The sequence below is a fragment of the Trachypithecus francoisi genome, unplaced genomic scaffold, assembly GCF_009764315.1.
Source record: "Trachypithecus francoisi isolate TF-2019V2 unplaced genomic scaffold, Tfra_2.0 Lachesis_group5, whole genome shotgun sequence".
NCBI classification, from domain to species: Eukaryota; Metazoa; Chordata; class Mammalia; order Primates; family Cercopithecidae; genus Trachypithecus; species Trachypithecus francoisi.
In genome coordinates, this window is record NW_022681470.1 from 132,006,930 (window position 1) to 132,019,763 (window position 12,834).

General features: G+C 55.4%; 2 protein-coding genes across 2 annotated transcripts; one reads left to right on the forward strand and one right to left on the reverse strand.

The window, feature by feature from the left end:
- Window positions 1–632: 632 nt before the first annotated feature.
- On the forward strand, window positions 633–8,126 carry RAB3A (RAB3A, member RAS oncogene family). The gene is made up of 5 exons (XM_033197022.1): window positions 633–806; window positions 1,938–2,165; window positions 4,552–4,670; window positions 6,114–6,238; window positions 7,278–8,126. Exons 2-5 carry the CDS (start codon window positions 1,938–1,940, stop codon window positions 7,466–7,468), a joined length of 663 nt encoding a protein of 220 aa, XP_033052913.1. The 5' UTR covers window positions 633–806; the 3' UTR covers window positions 7,469–8,126.
- On the reverse strand, window positions 7,987–12,239 carry MPV17L2 (MPV17 mitochondrial inner membrane protein like 2). The gene is made up of 5 exons (XM_033197023.1): window positions 11,222–12,239; window positions 10,661–10,831; window positions 9,786–9,862; window positions 9,554–9,682; window positions 7,987–8,929 (listed from the first exon to the last, which is right to left on the reverse strand). The coding sequence occupies exons 1-5, from the start codon at window positions 11,406–11,408 to the stop codon at window positions 8,873–8,875; spliced, it is 621 nt and encodes a 206-aa protein (XP_033052914.1). The 5' UTR covers window positions 11,409–12,239; the 3' UTR covers window positions 7,987–8,872.
- Window positions 12,240–12,834: the final 595 nt, after the last annotated feature.

Genomic DNA, 12,834 nt, shown 5'->3' on the forward strand with positions numbered 1-12,834 from the left:
TCAAACCTCAGAAACGGGGGGAAGGGTGGAGTCTTCACTAGCTCCTCCCTCAGTGGGGGTCTTACGCCTCGGGAGTGGGACAGGGATCCTTCTTGACCCTTGTTTATTCTTTTGTTTTTATTTTGAACCCCATTTGTGTGAGGGCATAAAACATCTCTTGGGCCTCGGTTTTTCTTTACTGCAATTGGGAGTCAGGGGCATTTACCAGGGGTCACAGCACCTTGGACTAGACGGTGGCCTCAAGAGTCCCTACCTGGGGTGGGCGCGGGCGGGTAAGGGAACCGCCCCTCGAAGACCTGGGCTCAGCCAAGGCCTCAGACTCTCGACCCTTCAATCGCCCAGATGCCACCATTGGACAGGAGGAGGGAGTAGACAATCGTTGATTGGCTACTCCGCCCGTCGCTCGAGGGCTTAAGCCAGTGAGAGAACGCTGAGGGGCCCCGCCTCCCCGAGGCGGACGAGAGGCGGAGTCGGCCCCCGCGCCGCTCCCGCCCCTACTGGATGCAAACTCTAGGCCCCGCCCCATTTGCGCGTCAATCTTCGTAGGAGCCCCGCCCCATCTGGCTCCGCGTGCGTCAATGGGCCACATCTCTACGCGCGGCTCCGCCTCCGGATGGCGTCACGGACTTATCTACATGTGAGCCCCGCCCCTCCCTTTGCAGGACGTCACCGAGGACTGCAGGGGCCTGAGCCGCTGCCGCCGCCGCCACCGCACAGCCCCACATCAACGCACAGGGGGCCCCGTCACCGCCACCGCCAAAAAAGTCACTGCCGCTAGGGTCGCCGTTGCATCGGTTCAGGGCAAGGTGAGCTCCTGGGCTGCCGGGTGTGCTCAGACTCCAAGCACCTGCATAACCTTCATTTGACTGATGGGTTGACTAGGGTTGAATGAGGGTAAGGATGCGGCGGTCGCGAGGCTAGGAATGGGTAGGGCCTGGGCGCCTTACTCCTGTCTGATCCTCACCACTAACCCCCCCAACCCCCCTGCTCTGCGGCGGAGGGGGAGGGGAGGCGAGCTCCTTGCGGGAAGCTGTGCGCGCGGGAGGCTTTTGCGTGCGCGTGCGCGTGGTGTGCACACGCGTGTGCGCGCCTGCCTGTGTCAGCAGGTCTGTGTGTACCCTTGCGTGTGTACCTGGATATGCTCGTGTGACCCCGTGGGGGTCTGGGCCTAAGTGTGTGCGTGTTGCACGCGCGTGGAGAAAGACGTGTGGACCGCCTGTGCATGCATGGTCCGTGCATACAAGCACGGGGATCCGTGTCCGTGTGGGTGATGTGCACACCCTGCATGGGTGGAGGGGCCTGTGCGCACGGGTGGTTTGCACATTTCTATAGGCGAGTGAGTGTGCAAACAGGTGTCTATGTCTTTGTCCTGTGCACCCCAGTGCGTTCACACACTCCTGTATGTACGGATGAGCGTGCTTGAGGCTGTGTGCACGTGAGCGTGTGCTTGCCCCGCCTGTATCATGTGATGCAGCGGCCTTGGCCGGAGCTCTCCAGCCTGGAGGTTTGGGGGAAGCGGGGGCTGCAGATGCGCGTCCTCGAGGGACCATGCACGCGGTGCACGTGGGGCAGTGCAGCCGGGTTCTGAGGACCATGAAAGATTGATGGGGGGCGGAGCCAGCTGCAGTCATCCCCTCTGGGCTCAGGCCTGGGTTTAGGGTTACAGCCCCACCTGGGACACAGGCCTTTGGAGGGGGCTGCTGGAGTGTCCCCATCGGCTACTCTCTGAGCCCCTCCTCCGAAACGTCCAGGATTTCAAGGTCACAGGCTGCCCTCTGCTGGGGGCACCACCAATTAATACTGGGGTTCCTGATAGTATAAGGGTGTTCTCCATACACCGGCCGTATTCTGGAGCCCTCGCCATCCTCTGCCTGGGCTTGGGCACATGAGGATGGAGAGAGCCCCCCTCACGGCTCTCCTACACCCGGTATCCCCAGATGGCATCCGCCACAGACTCACGCTATGGGCAGAAGGAGTCCTCGGATCAGAACTTCGACTACATGTTCAAGATTCTCATCATCGGCAACAGCAGCGTGGGCAAGACGTCCTTCCTCTTCCGCTATGCTGACGACTCATTCACGCCTGCCTTCGTCAGCACTGTGGGCATCGACTTCAAGGTCAAGACCATCTATCGCAACGACAAGAGGATCAAGCTGCAGATCTGGGTGGGTCCTAGCTGGAGGGCTCCTGCCTGGCTCGGTTGGATTCCTGTCCTTGGAAAAGCAGCTCCAGCCTTGTCTGTCTCTTTCCTGACTGGAGTCATTCACTTACACACTGGGCATTTATCAGGTGCCCACTGTATACCAGGGGCAGAAACAGACAGCAACTGTGTTCTCCCATAAGCGCCTAATCCCAGTCCCTCAGTTTCCCCATCTTCAAGTTCTTCCATGTGTGAGGTTTCAGCTGGATCTTGGTCCCCATTCTCTTTTTTTGTTTGTTTTTTGAGACAGGGTGGTCTTACTCTGTCACCTAAGCTGGAATGCAGTTAAGTGATCACGGCTTTCTGCAGCCTCGACTTTCCAGGCTCAAGCCATTCTTCCACCTAAGCCTCTTGAGGAGCTAGGACCACAGGCACCTACTACCACGCCTGCTAATTTTTTTCTTTTTTGTAGAGACAGGGTTTGGCTATGTCTGCCCAGGCTGGTCTTGAACTCCTGGGCTCAAGCAATCCTCCCACCTCAGCCTCTCAAAGTACTAGGATTACAGGCATTAGCCACCCCACCTGGCCTTGTTAGTTTTAAGAGACAGAGCCTCACTCTGTTGCCCAGGCTGGATTTGAACTCCTGGGCTCAAGCAATCCTCCTGCCTCAGCTTCCCTAGTAGCTGGGAGTACAGGCAAGTGTCACTGAGTCCGGCTTCCTTTAGTTTTAAAACCTACAGTTATATTCTCTCCATCTTCGTTTGGCTTGATTTTTCTCCTTGGTGCTTGTCACTTTCCAATATAGGATACATTTACACTGTTCTTTTCTTTTCTTTTTTTTTTTTTAAACTGAGTCTCGCTCTGTTGCCCAGGCTGGAGTGCAATGGCACAATCTCTGCTCACTGCAACTTCCGCCTCCCAGGTTCAAGCAATTCTCCTGCCTCAGCCTCCTGAGTAGCTGGGATTACAGGCACCTGCTACCATGCCCAACTAATTTTTTTTTTTTTTTTTTTTTTTTTTTTTGAGACGGAGTCTCGCTCTGTCACCCAGGCTGGAGTGCTGTGGCCGGATCTCAGCTCACTGCAAGCTCCGCCTCCCGGGTTCACGCCATTCTCCTGCCTCAGCCTCCCGAGTAGCTGGGACTACAGGCGCCGCCACCTTGCCCGGCTAGTTTTTTTGTAGTTTTTAGTAGAGACGGGGTTTCACCGTGTTAGCCAGGATGGTCTCGATCTCCTGACCTCGTGATCCACCCGTCTCGGCCTCCCAAAGTGCTGGGATTACAGGCTTGAGCCACCGCGCCCGGCGCCCAACTAATTTTTGTCTTTTTAGTAGAGACGGGGGTTTCATCATGTTGGTCAGGCTGGTCTCGAACCCCTGACCTTGTGATCCACTTGCCTCGGACTCCCAGAGTGCCGGGATTACAGGTGTGAGCCACTGCGCCCAGTTTACACCGTTATTTTCTATTTCCCACACTGGGTGTCACTTAGCAAGGGCAGGGATTTCTGCCCATCTTGTTAACAACTGTGTCCCCAGTGTCCAGTTCAGGGTATGGCAAAGATCAGTGCCCAGTCCATGTTTGTTTGTTTGTTTGTTTTTTGAGACAGAGTTTTCGCTCTGTCACCCAGGCTGGAGTGCAGTAGTGCAATCTTGGCTCACTGAAACCTCCGCCTTCCGGGTTCAAGCGATTTTCCTGCCTCAGCCTCCTGAGCAGCTGGGATTACAGGGTCTCACTACCACGCCCAGCTAATTTTTTTTTTTTTTTTTTTTTTTTTTTTTCAGTAGAGACAGGGTTTCACCATGTTGGCCAGGCTGGTCTCAACCCCTGACCTCAGGTGATCCACCCACCTTGGCCTCCCAAAGTGCTGGGATTACAGGTGTGAGCCACCGCTCCACCTGGCCCCCTGTTCGTTTTTTTGAGACAGAGTTTCACTCTGTCACCAGGCTGAACTGCAGGGGTGCAATCTCACCTTACTGCAACCTCTGAGCAACCCTCCTGGGCTCAAGCAACCCTCTCACCTGAGCCTCCTGAGTAGTTGGGACTACAGGTGTGAGCCACCACACCCTGTTAATTTTTGTATTTTTTGTAGAGTTGGGGTCTCACTATGTTGCCCAGGCTGGTCTGGAACTCCTGGGTTCAAGCCATCTGCCCACCTCAGCCTCCCACAGTGCTGGGATTACAGGTGTGAGCCACAGCACCTGGCACAGTACATGTTTGTTGAATGACTCTGTAGAATAATGGAGCAATCAAATATTCCGAGCACTGGTGACCCAACCTGCTCTTCCTGACACTTTGTGCCCCTGGACAAGCTCCTACTCCTCTCAGGGGGTTGAACTGGATGATATCAGAGCTTATTTCCTCTCCCAGGGCCTTATGTGTGGGTCCTCTCTGACCTTCATCTCTTCCTCCCTAGGACACAGCAGGGCAAGAGCGGTACCGGACCATCACCACCGCTTACTACCGGGGTGCTATGGGCTTCATTCTCATGTATGACATCACCAATGAGGAGTCCTTCAATGCAGTGCAGGACTGGTGAGTGCATCCACTTGTTTTTTTTTTTTTTTTTTTTTTCTTTCCTTTGAGAGAGGGTTTTATTCTGTCACCCAGGCTGGAGTGCAGTGGCACTATCAGGGCTCATTGCAGCCTCGACCTCCTCGGCTCAAGTGATCCTCCTGTCTCAGCCTCCCAAGTAGCTGGGACTATAGGTACATACCACCACACCTGGCTAATTTTTTGTATTTTTAGTTGAGATGAGATTTCATCATGTTGCCCAGGCTGGTCTTGAACTCCTCGGCTCAAGTGATCGCTTCTGGCCTTCCACACTCATTCTGGGGCCATTGTCTCTGAGCCAAACTTTCTTCAAAAAATAACAAATAAAAGGTAGGGGTCTGGGAAGCATATCAGATGGAAAAGTAAAACTATAACCATGTAGAAAAAAATATCTGCAAGCATAGGGTGGAGAATATAGAGACTATAAGGAGAGTTGGCATGGTCGGGCGCAGTGGCTCACACCTGTAATCCCAGCACTTTGGGAGGCTAAGGCAGGTGGATCACCTGAGGTCAGGAGTTCCAGACCAGCCTGACCAAAATGGAGAAACCCCATCTCTACTAAAAATGCAAAAATTAGCCAGACATGGTAGCGCATGCCTGTAATCCCAGCTACTTGGGAGCCTGAGGCAGGAGAATCGCCAAGATTGCACCATTGCACTCCAGTCTGGGTAACAAGAGCAAAACTCTGTCTCAAAAAAAAAAAAAAAAAAAAAAAGGAGAGTTGGCATAGGTTAGAGGTTGCAAACATTTCAATTTTCTGCTCAGAAGTGATAACTGTTTTTTTTTTTTCTAGAAATAATAATTTAAAAAAAAATTTCTGGGCTGGGCACAGTGGCTCACACCTGTAATCCCAGCACCTTGGGAGGCCGAGGTGGGTGGATCTTGAGCTCAGGAGTTCTAGACCATCCTGGCCAAGATAGTGAAACCCTGTCTCTACTAAAAGCACAAAAAATTACCCAAGCGTGGTGGCTCATGCCTGTAGTCCCAGCTATTTGGGAGACTGAGGCAGGAGAATCACTTGAACCTGGGAGGCAGAGGTTGCAGTGAGCCTAGATCGTGCCACTGCACTCCAGTCTGGGCAACAGAGCAAGACTCTATCTCAAAAAAAGAAAATTTCTGGGCTGGGTGGCTCATGCCTATAATTCCAACACTTGAGAAGTCAAGGCAGACAGATACTCTAGCCTGGGCAACAGAGCCAGACTCTATCTAAAAAAAAAAAAACACACAAAAGCAATAATGGGTCAATCAGGGGGTGGAGTGGGGTGAACGAGGGGCACACGGGGGGAAAGGATGGTGGGGAGGATGGAGGGCCAAGCTTCAGGGTCTTTCTCCCTCAGACAAGGACATGGGCTCCACACCAGACCGTCAGGGTGGAGCTGGGATCCTCCAAGCAATAACCTGTCCCCCTCTCGCTGCATCCTATAGGTCCACCCAGATCAAGACCTACTCGTGGGACAATGCCCAGGTGCTGCTGGTAGGAAACAAGTGTGATATGGAGGATGAGCGGGTGGTGTCATCAGAACGTGGCCGGCAGCTAGCTGACCACCTTGGTGAGTGCCCAGCTGGGCCAGAGACCCACAAGGCTAGAAAAAGGACACTAAGAGAGGGGAGGGCTCACACCCAAGGTCTTACAGCTAAGCCAGGTAATTCACACTTTCTGCAAACTAGCCTTCATCCAGGAGGCATTTGTGTTGGATCTTGAGGGATGTGTAGGAGTTCACCATGCAGAAAGTTTAAGGATTTATTCTGACACTCATTGTCCAATGCTTTGTTGGGTGTTGCTAGGCTCGAGAGGCATCTAGGGAGGCCTCAAGGGATCCCTGAGGTGGAAGGAGGGGCCTGGATGAGAGAAGCCAGGCTTCCTGGAGTGGTGGGCAGTAGACTCTAGAACTTGGAAGAAGGGTCTTTCAGGCAGAGGAAGTAGCTTGGGCAAAGGCTTGTGGTGAGAAAGATCCTGTGTGTTTTGGTGATAATTTCACAAGACTGAAACATGAGGGTCAGCTGGAGGAAATGTAGCTGATCAGAGAGGGCCTCAACCATATGCTGAGAGGCTGGGACTCTTTGGAGGGCAATAGGGAGCCACAGAGGGTGTGTGAGCAGGGGGAGGTCATGGCTGGATTTGAGTGTCAGAGGCTTCCAGGGCCAGTATATGGTGCTGGGCTGGACGCTGCAGGGCATGTCTTGCCAGGTACCTAAGGACAACAAGACACAGTTTTAGGAAGGAAGGGCAGGAGGCCAGGTGCGCTGGCTCACGCCTATAATCCCAGCACTTTGAGAGGTGGAGATGGAGGATTACTTGAGCCCAGGAGGTCGAAACTGCAGTGAGCTATGATCACACCACCGTACTCCATCCTGGGCAACAGAGCAAGGCCCTGTCTCAAAAGAAAAAAAAAAAAGAAAAAAGAAAAGAAAAGCAGGAAATGCAGCGCTGACCCAGTTCAACGTTGCTTCTCTGTGGGATTTGTCAGTATCTTCAATAAGCTGCTTGGCACTGGGAATCTCCAGGTGTTTCCTTTCCTCAGAGAAGCATCTCTAGGAGTTGGCATAGGGCGTGGCCAGGGTCCTCATCTCTGCCTTCCCTGACCACAGGGTTCGAGTTCTTTGAGGCCAGCGCCAAGGACAACATCAACGTCAAGCAGACCTTTGAGCGCCTGGTGGACGTCATCTGCGAGAAGATGTCCGAGTCGTTGGACACGGCAGACCCTGCGGTCACAGGCGCCAAGCAGGGCCCACAGCTCAGTGACCAGCAGGTGCCACCTCACCAGGACTGTGCCTGCTGAGAGCCACCCCACCCTTTGCCCTCTTCCCCATCTTCCCCACCTTCCCCCAACTACCCGGGCCTGACCTGGCCCCTACCAGCCATGGGCACAAGACCCCTGCTCCTGACTTAGCCCGTCACCCTTATTTATTATTGTAGCTATTTATTTATTTATCGAAGATGTCCCCCAGGGGCCCGGGCTCCCCTGCCCACCCCAAGCCCTGCCCGTCCTGTACATATAGCCCTTTTCCCACTCAGCCGTGGTGTCTCGTGGCCCCGTGAACTCACCGCTCACCCTCCTAAACCCCCTTGCCTTTTTTTTAAATTCACCCCCAACCACAGTTGTCAGTTGTGAAGAGGGGGCCAGATGACACCCTAGAGCAGGCTGATCGGGCAATGGGAGGTGGCCAGGCCTGCCAGCCCCTCGGCTCTGCCGCAGTGGGCCGAGGCCGCTGTTGGGGGTTTCCCCTGTGCAGACCATGGGGGTCAGAGTCTGGCCTGCCGGGCTCCTCTCCCCCAGTTTTCTCTTTTGGTGGGGGGGTGTGCTGTGGGTATTCACCACCCTGGGACCCCTCCTCCTACCCACCAGACCTGTTCTGACCTCATGAGTGTCAAACGTGCCCCCTAGTTCCTTAGGAGATGTCAACACTACACACACCCAATAAAGCGAATGGACCACGTGTGTTCCTGTGAGCACCCGGCCCTGCCCACCCTGGTTTTGATCATCCACAGCATTTTCTTTTGTTATTTTTATTTTTCAATATAAATAGAGACAGGGTCTTGCTGTGTTGCCCAGGCTGGTCTCGAACACCTGGCCTCAAGCAATCCTTCCACCTCAGCCTCACGAAGGGCTGAGATTACAGGTGTGAGCCACGGCGCCCAGCCAGCAGTTTCAATTACATTACAGAGATAATTTAATGGCATTTCCACAGTTCACGACCAGGGAAGGAAACACAGAGGCTGCCCGGCCCTGCCTGAAACTTTTGCGGGCCGACTCCAGGCCTGAGCCTGCTCTGAGGGGATTGGCCACATCCCCGCCTTAGTCCCAGGACCTGAGGGAGCTCTGGATTGGTGGCTTGGCCCAGAGCCAGGTGGATGGCCGTGTTGAGGGGTTGGGGCTTGGGACTGGTTGGCAGGGTGAGCCCCGTGCTGAGTCCCAAGTGGGACATCTTGGTCACAGGTCGTATGAGGTTCCTGCTGAGAAGGGCTAGGGGATGATCATCCATCTTCATGGGTGTGTTCCAGTTGGGGAAACTGAGTCCCAGAAGTGAGCTTGGAAAGGGTGGCTCAGCCCAATGCCCGGGAGCTGGAGTGGCGCTGGGACGTGGTCCTGGACCCGAGCTCACTGCAGGAGCCCATTCCCCTTCTGGTAGAGGGGGTGGTCTCCCAGGAGTCAGTCTTGCATCTGGTCCCGGAGGTGGACAGTTCAGTCTGCTCGGCTGTCCAGGGCCACACAGCCTGGGGATGTCAGAGGAACTGGGCTCTGTCCACACAAGACAAGGCATCTGGTCAGAAGCCTGGCTCATCCCTCCTGGTCCCTCCTAACTGAGCCCTATCCTACCTGCCCTTGGGCCAGACATCAGCCCTGCTCAACAGACATGGCAGGGACCTGGCTGAGGTCGCATCAGACAGTACAGAAGGGCTGGGTCTTTTTTTTTTTTGAGACAGAGGAGTCTCGCTCTGTCACCTAGGCTGGAGTGCAGTGGCATGATCTCGGCTCACTGCAGCCTCTGCCTCCTGGGTTCAAGGGATTCTCCTGCCTCAGCCTCTCAAGTAACTGGGATTACAGGTGGGTACCACTAATTTTTTGTATTTTTAGCAGAGAAGGGGTTTCACCAGATTGCCCAGGCTGCTCTCGAATCTCAGGCAATCCACCCGCTTGGGCCTCCCGAAGTGCTGGGATTACAGGCATGAGTCATGGCGCCCAGCCGGGGCTGGGTCTTAACGGCTAGTGAGGAGCTCTCTGCCAGCCCACTGTTGGGTAAGGGTTGTCTGGAGCACAGGAGACTCCCACCCTTCAGGGTGGCTGGCTACACTGCCACTTGGCGCTCACACGTGTAGCCCCCTGGGGAGTCCCCTGGGTGCCTGGTAAGCCCTCCACACTCACCCGGTACTTCAAGTATGACAGGTACGTGTCCCAGCCCAGCGTCAGGCCGTTGATGTAAGTGACTCGAAATTGGGGGGGCACGAAGAGGAAGTTCACGAACTGTGCAGCAGGCCACACGCACCAGTCTGCCTGCGGGGAGAGGCGGGGCATGACGGGTGGGGCGGAGCTGGGTGGGGGCGGAGCGTCCATGAAGGGGCGAGGCTGGACATGGGCAAGGGGAGGGTGCTCCCACCTTGTAGAATTCCCAGAACTTCTCCCGCAGCTCCTGGCAGCTCTCACCCACTGTCTGACCCTCCAGGCAGCCAAGGCCTGGGAAGGAAACCAAGAAATCAGAGTGTTAGAGGCCAGGAAGTACTGTTGAGATGACAAGATGGGCTGACGATGGAGGGTGCGGGGTTGGGTCCCTGAGAGCCCGCGCCCCCCACCCCGGGCCTCTACCCCAGGGACTCTACCCCGGGCCTCTACCCCAGAGAGCCGCGCCCCCCACCCCAGGGACTTTCAGATGGGATGGACAGAGAATTAGGGTAGCTGGTGTAGGGACAAAACAGAGCAAGTCAGTCCGAGTGAGGGACAGAGGTCATAAACACATAAACACGTGCCCCAAGAGACACACCCTGTAGTTGAGGCAGTTGTATTACTTTTCCATCACAGACCAGGAAGCCGGCCTGGGAGGTGGAGAATGAGAGACTCCTCTATTAATACTGCTATCTTTACCGAGCCTAGGGCTGGCACGGTTGCACCTCATGAAGGCCAGCCTCAATTTCTCTTCCTTCAGGTCTCAGAGTCTTTGCATTAGCTGTTCCCTCTGCCCTCTGGTTCCCTCTTCACGTCTCAACTGAGTGTCATCCCCTTCTTTGGGAAATGCTCTCAACCTCCCGCCCAGGACGGCCCCAGCAGATATTGTAGGAGGGACGAGGTCCCTCCTACACTCGCCAGCGTTCACATCGGCCGAATCTGTCCCGTCCCCGCTGTGACCTGACTCCTAGTCCGGGGCCACGCAAACGGGGGGCACATTGGAAATGCACCTCTGCATCCTTCTTAACACAAAGCTGGCTCCACCCCTCGCCACCTATGAGAGGCAAAGCCTAGGCTTAGGAGGTTCCTTACCCAAGAAGTACCAGACGCCCAGCAAGGGAGAGGCTACCAGCTGATCCACGAGGACCTTCTTGAGGACATTTGGGAAGCCTCGGAGGCCAGACGCAGGGAATAGACGGTCCAGCGACAGGTACCAGTAGTGCAGGAAGGGACCCATGCTGCAGCCCACCGCAAACATGCTCGCTATAAGAGTGTAAGTCAGGGGGCTGGGTTGGGCCGGCAAATTCTCCAGTCCACTCCCTCCCTCCCTGGCTAAGGCCTGGGTAAGTCCAATGCCATCCCGGAGCCTCAGCCTCACCGGGAAAACCGGAAGAGCCCACCCGTGCATTCTTCCACTACAAGCCCCACCAGCAGGCGCGGCTCCAGAGGCTCCTAGGTAGTGGGCAGAGACCCCCGGGGGTTGGGAGGTGATGAAGACCCAGGGCTGCGGGAGACAGACACCCGGGAAGAGGCGCGGTCAGGGCAAGGGTCCTGCGGGGGACTGAGGCCACGGGTCAGGGGTCACGGCCAGCAGTCGGGTATCGGGATCAAAGGTCGCCCGGGGTGAAGGGCTAAGTAGCGTGGCGTCCTCACCGGAGCGCCGCGGGTCGAAAACCTGGCCGGGCCGGGCACGGATCTCCCATGACTGGCGTATGCCATCACCGACCGCCATGAGCGCGCCGCAGCCCAGCGTGTTGGTGACGAGCAGCGCGCGGCCCTGGAATAGAAGCTGCCCCGCGGATAACAGGCGGCGCAGCCGGCGCCAGCCACCCCGCGCCATAGCCCTCGGGAGCCAAGGAATTCGCGCGCCGCTCTGCTACCGCCGCGCCGACCAGTCGCGAGTCACAGTCGATCCCAAATTGCTCGCCCCTCCGGCGTCCCGACCAATGCATAGGGAGCTTCAGTCCGCAGGTCCGCCCTGAGCCGCGCCGCGTCCACCAATCGCAGGCAGCCTCGGAGCGCCACCTTGCCCGCCCCGAAGCGTATTGACGAATAAAAGGCAGGCGTTCTATCCCAAGGTCGATCTCCCAGTGACCGCCCGAGCTTCACAGACCAATCGGAAAAAGAATTGCGTTACGTCCTGCATGCCGATTGGTAAAGCTGCACTCTTGTTGCCCCGCCCCTTTCTGTGCCAGCCTATGGGAAACCGTCGCAGCTACCGAACCGCCCAGTACGGCACTGGCCAATCGTAGACTGGTGTCACGCGGGCAAATCAGTGACCGTCGTCCCGCCTCCCGCTTTGAAGTGGGACAATCTTAGGAAGTTACAACCCCTTCTGGCCTGGTTGCCTTCCGTATTTCCAGATTCTCCTGGACTTAACCAGAAGGGATGTGATCTGTGACCACGACAGCTACCGAGGTGGACTCCAATCCTGTAAAACACGTTCATGGAACTTGGGGTGGGGTACAGTTCTGCTGCGGCTCAGCCCAGTTGGAGCCCGGTCCAGAAAATGACCTTGGGCCTGACCTTGACTGGTTCTCTTATCTCAGGTTTCGAATAATGATAGTAATTGAAGTGTTAGTCACTGTTCTCGGCATACGATTCGCGTTGACTCCTTCCAAGCGAATTTGTGCTCTTGCAGAAACAATTGTATCCTAATTATACCCTTCCCGTAGGGAAAAATGATTTTTTTCTTTTCTTCTTTTTTTGAAATGGAGTCTTGCTCTGTCACCCAGGCTGGAGTGCAGTGGCGCGATCTCGGCTCACTGCAACCTCCGCCTCCCAGGTTCAAGCGATTCTCGTGTCTCAGCCTCCCAAGCAGCTGAGATTACAGGTGTCATGCGCGTCCGTGTGAAGAGACCACCAAACAGGCTTTGTGTGAGCAACATGCGTGTTTATTTCACCTGGGTGCAGGCGGGCTGAGTCTGAAAAGAGAGTCAGTGAAGGGAGATAAGGGTGGGGCTGTTTTATAGGATTTGGGTAGGTAAAGGAAAATTACAGTCAAAGGGGGGTTGTTCTCTGGTGGGCAGGAGTGGGGGTCACAAGGTGCTCAGTGGGGGAGCTTTTTGAGCCAGGATGAGCCAGGAAAAGGAATTTCATAAGATAATATCATCGCTTAAGGCAAGGACCGGCCATTTTCACTTCTTTTGTGGTGGAATGTCATCAGTTAAGATGAGGCAGGGCATTTGCACTTCTTTTGTGATTCTTCAGTTACTTCAGGCCATCTGGGCGTAGACGTGCAAGTCACAGGGGATGCGATGGCTTGG

Bases quoted from the DNA above. Each gene is read 5' to 3' on its own strand.
- RAB3A (XM_033197022.1), top strand. From the start codon at position 1,938: ATGGCATCCGCCACAGACTCACGCTATGGGCAGAAGGAGTCCTCGGAT. The intron at 2,166-4,551 runs GTGGGTCCTAGC...CTTCCTCCCTAG, and splicing joins GGATCAAGCTGCAGATCTGG to GACACAGCAGGGCAAGAGCG. The intron at 6,239-7,277 runs GTGAGTGCCCAG...CCCTGACCACAG, and splicing joins GCAGCTAGCTGACCACCTTG to GGTTCGAGTTCTTTGAGGCC.
- MPV17L2 (XM_033197023.1), bottom strand. From the start codon at position 11,408: ATGGCGCGGGGTGGCTGGCGCCGGCTGCGCCGCCTGTTATCCGCGGGG. The intron at 9,683-9,785 runs GTGGGAGCACCC...CTCTCCCCGCAG, and splicing joins AGTTCTGGGAATTCTACAAG to GCAGACTGGTGCGTGTGGCC. The intron at 8,930-9,553 runs GTGAGTGTGGAG...TTGTGTGGACAG, and splicing joins TGTCATACTTGAAGTACCGG to AGCCCAGTTCCTCTGACATC.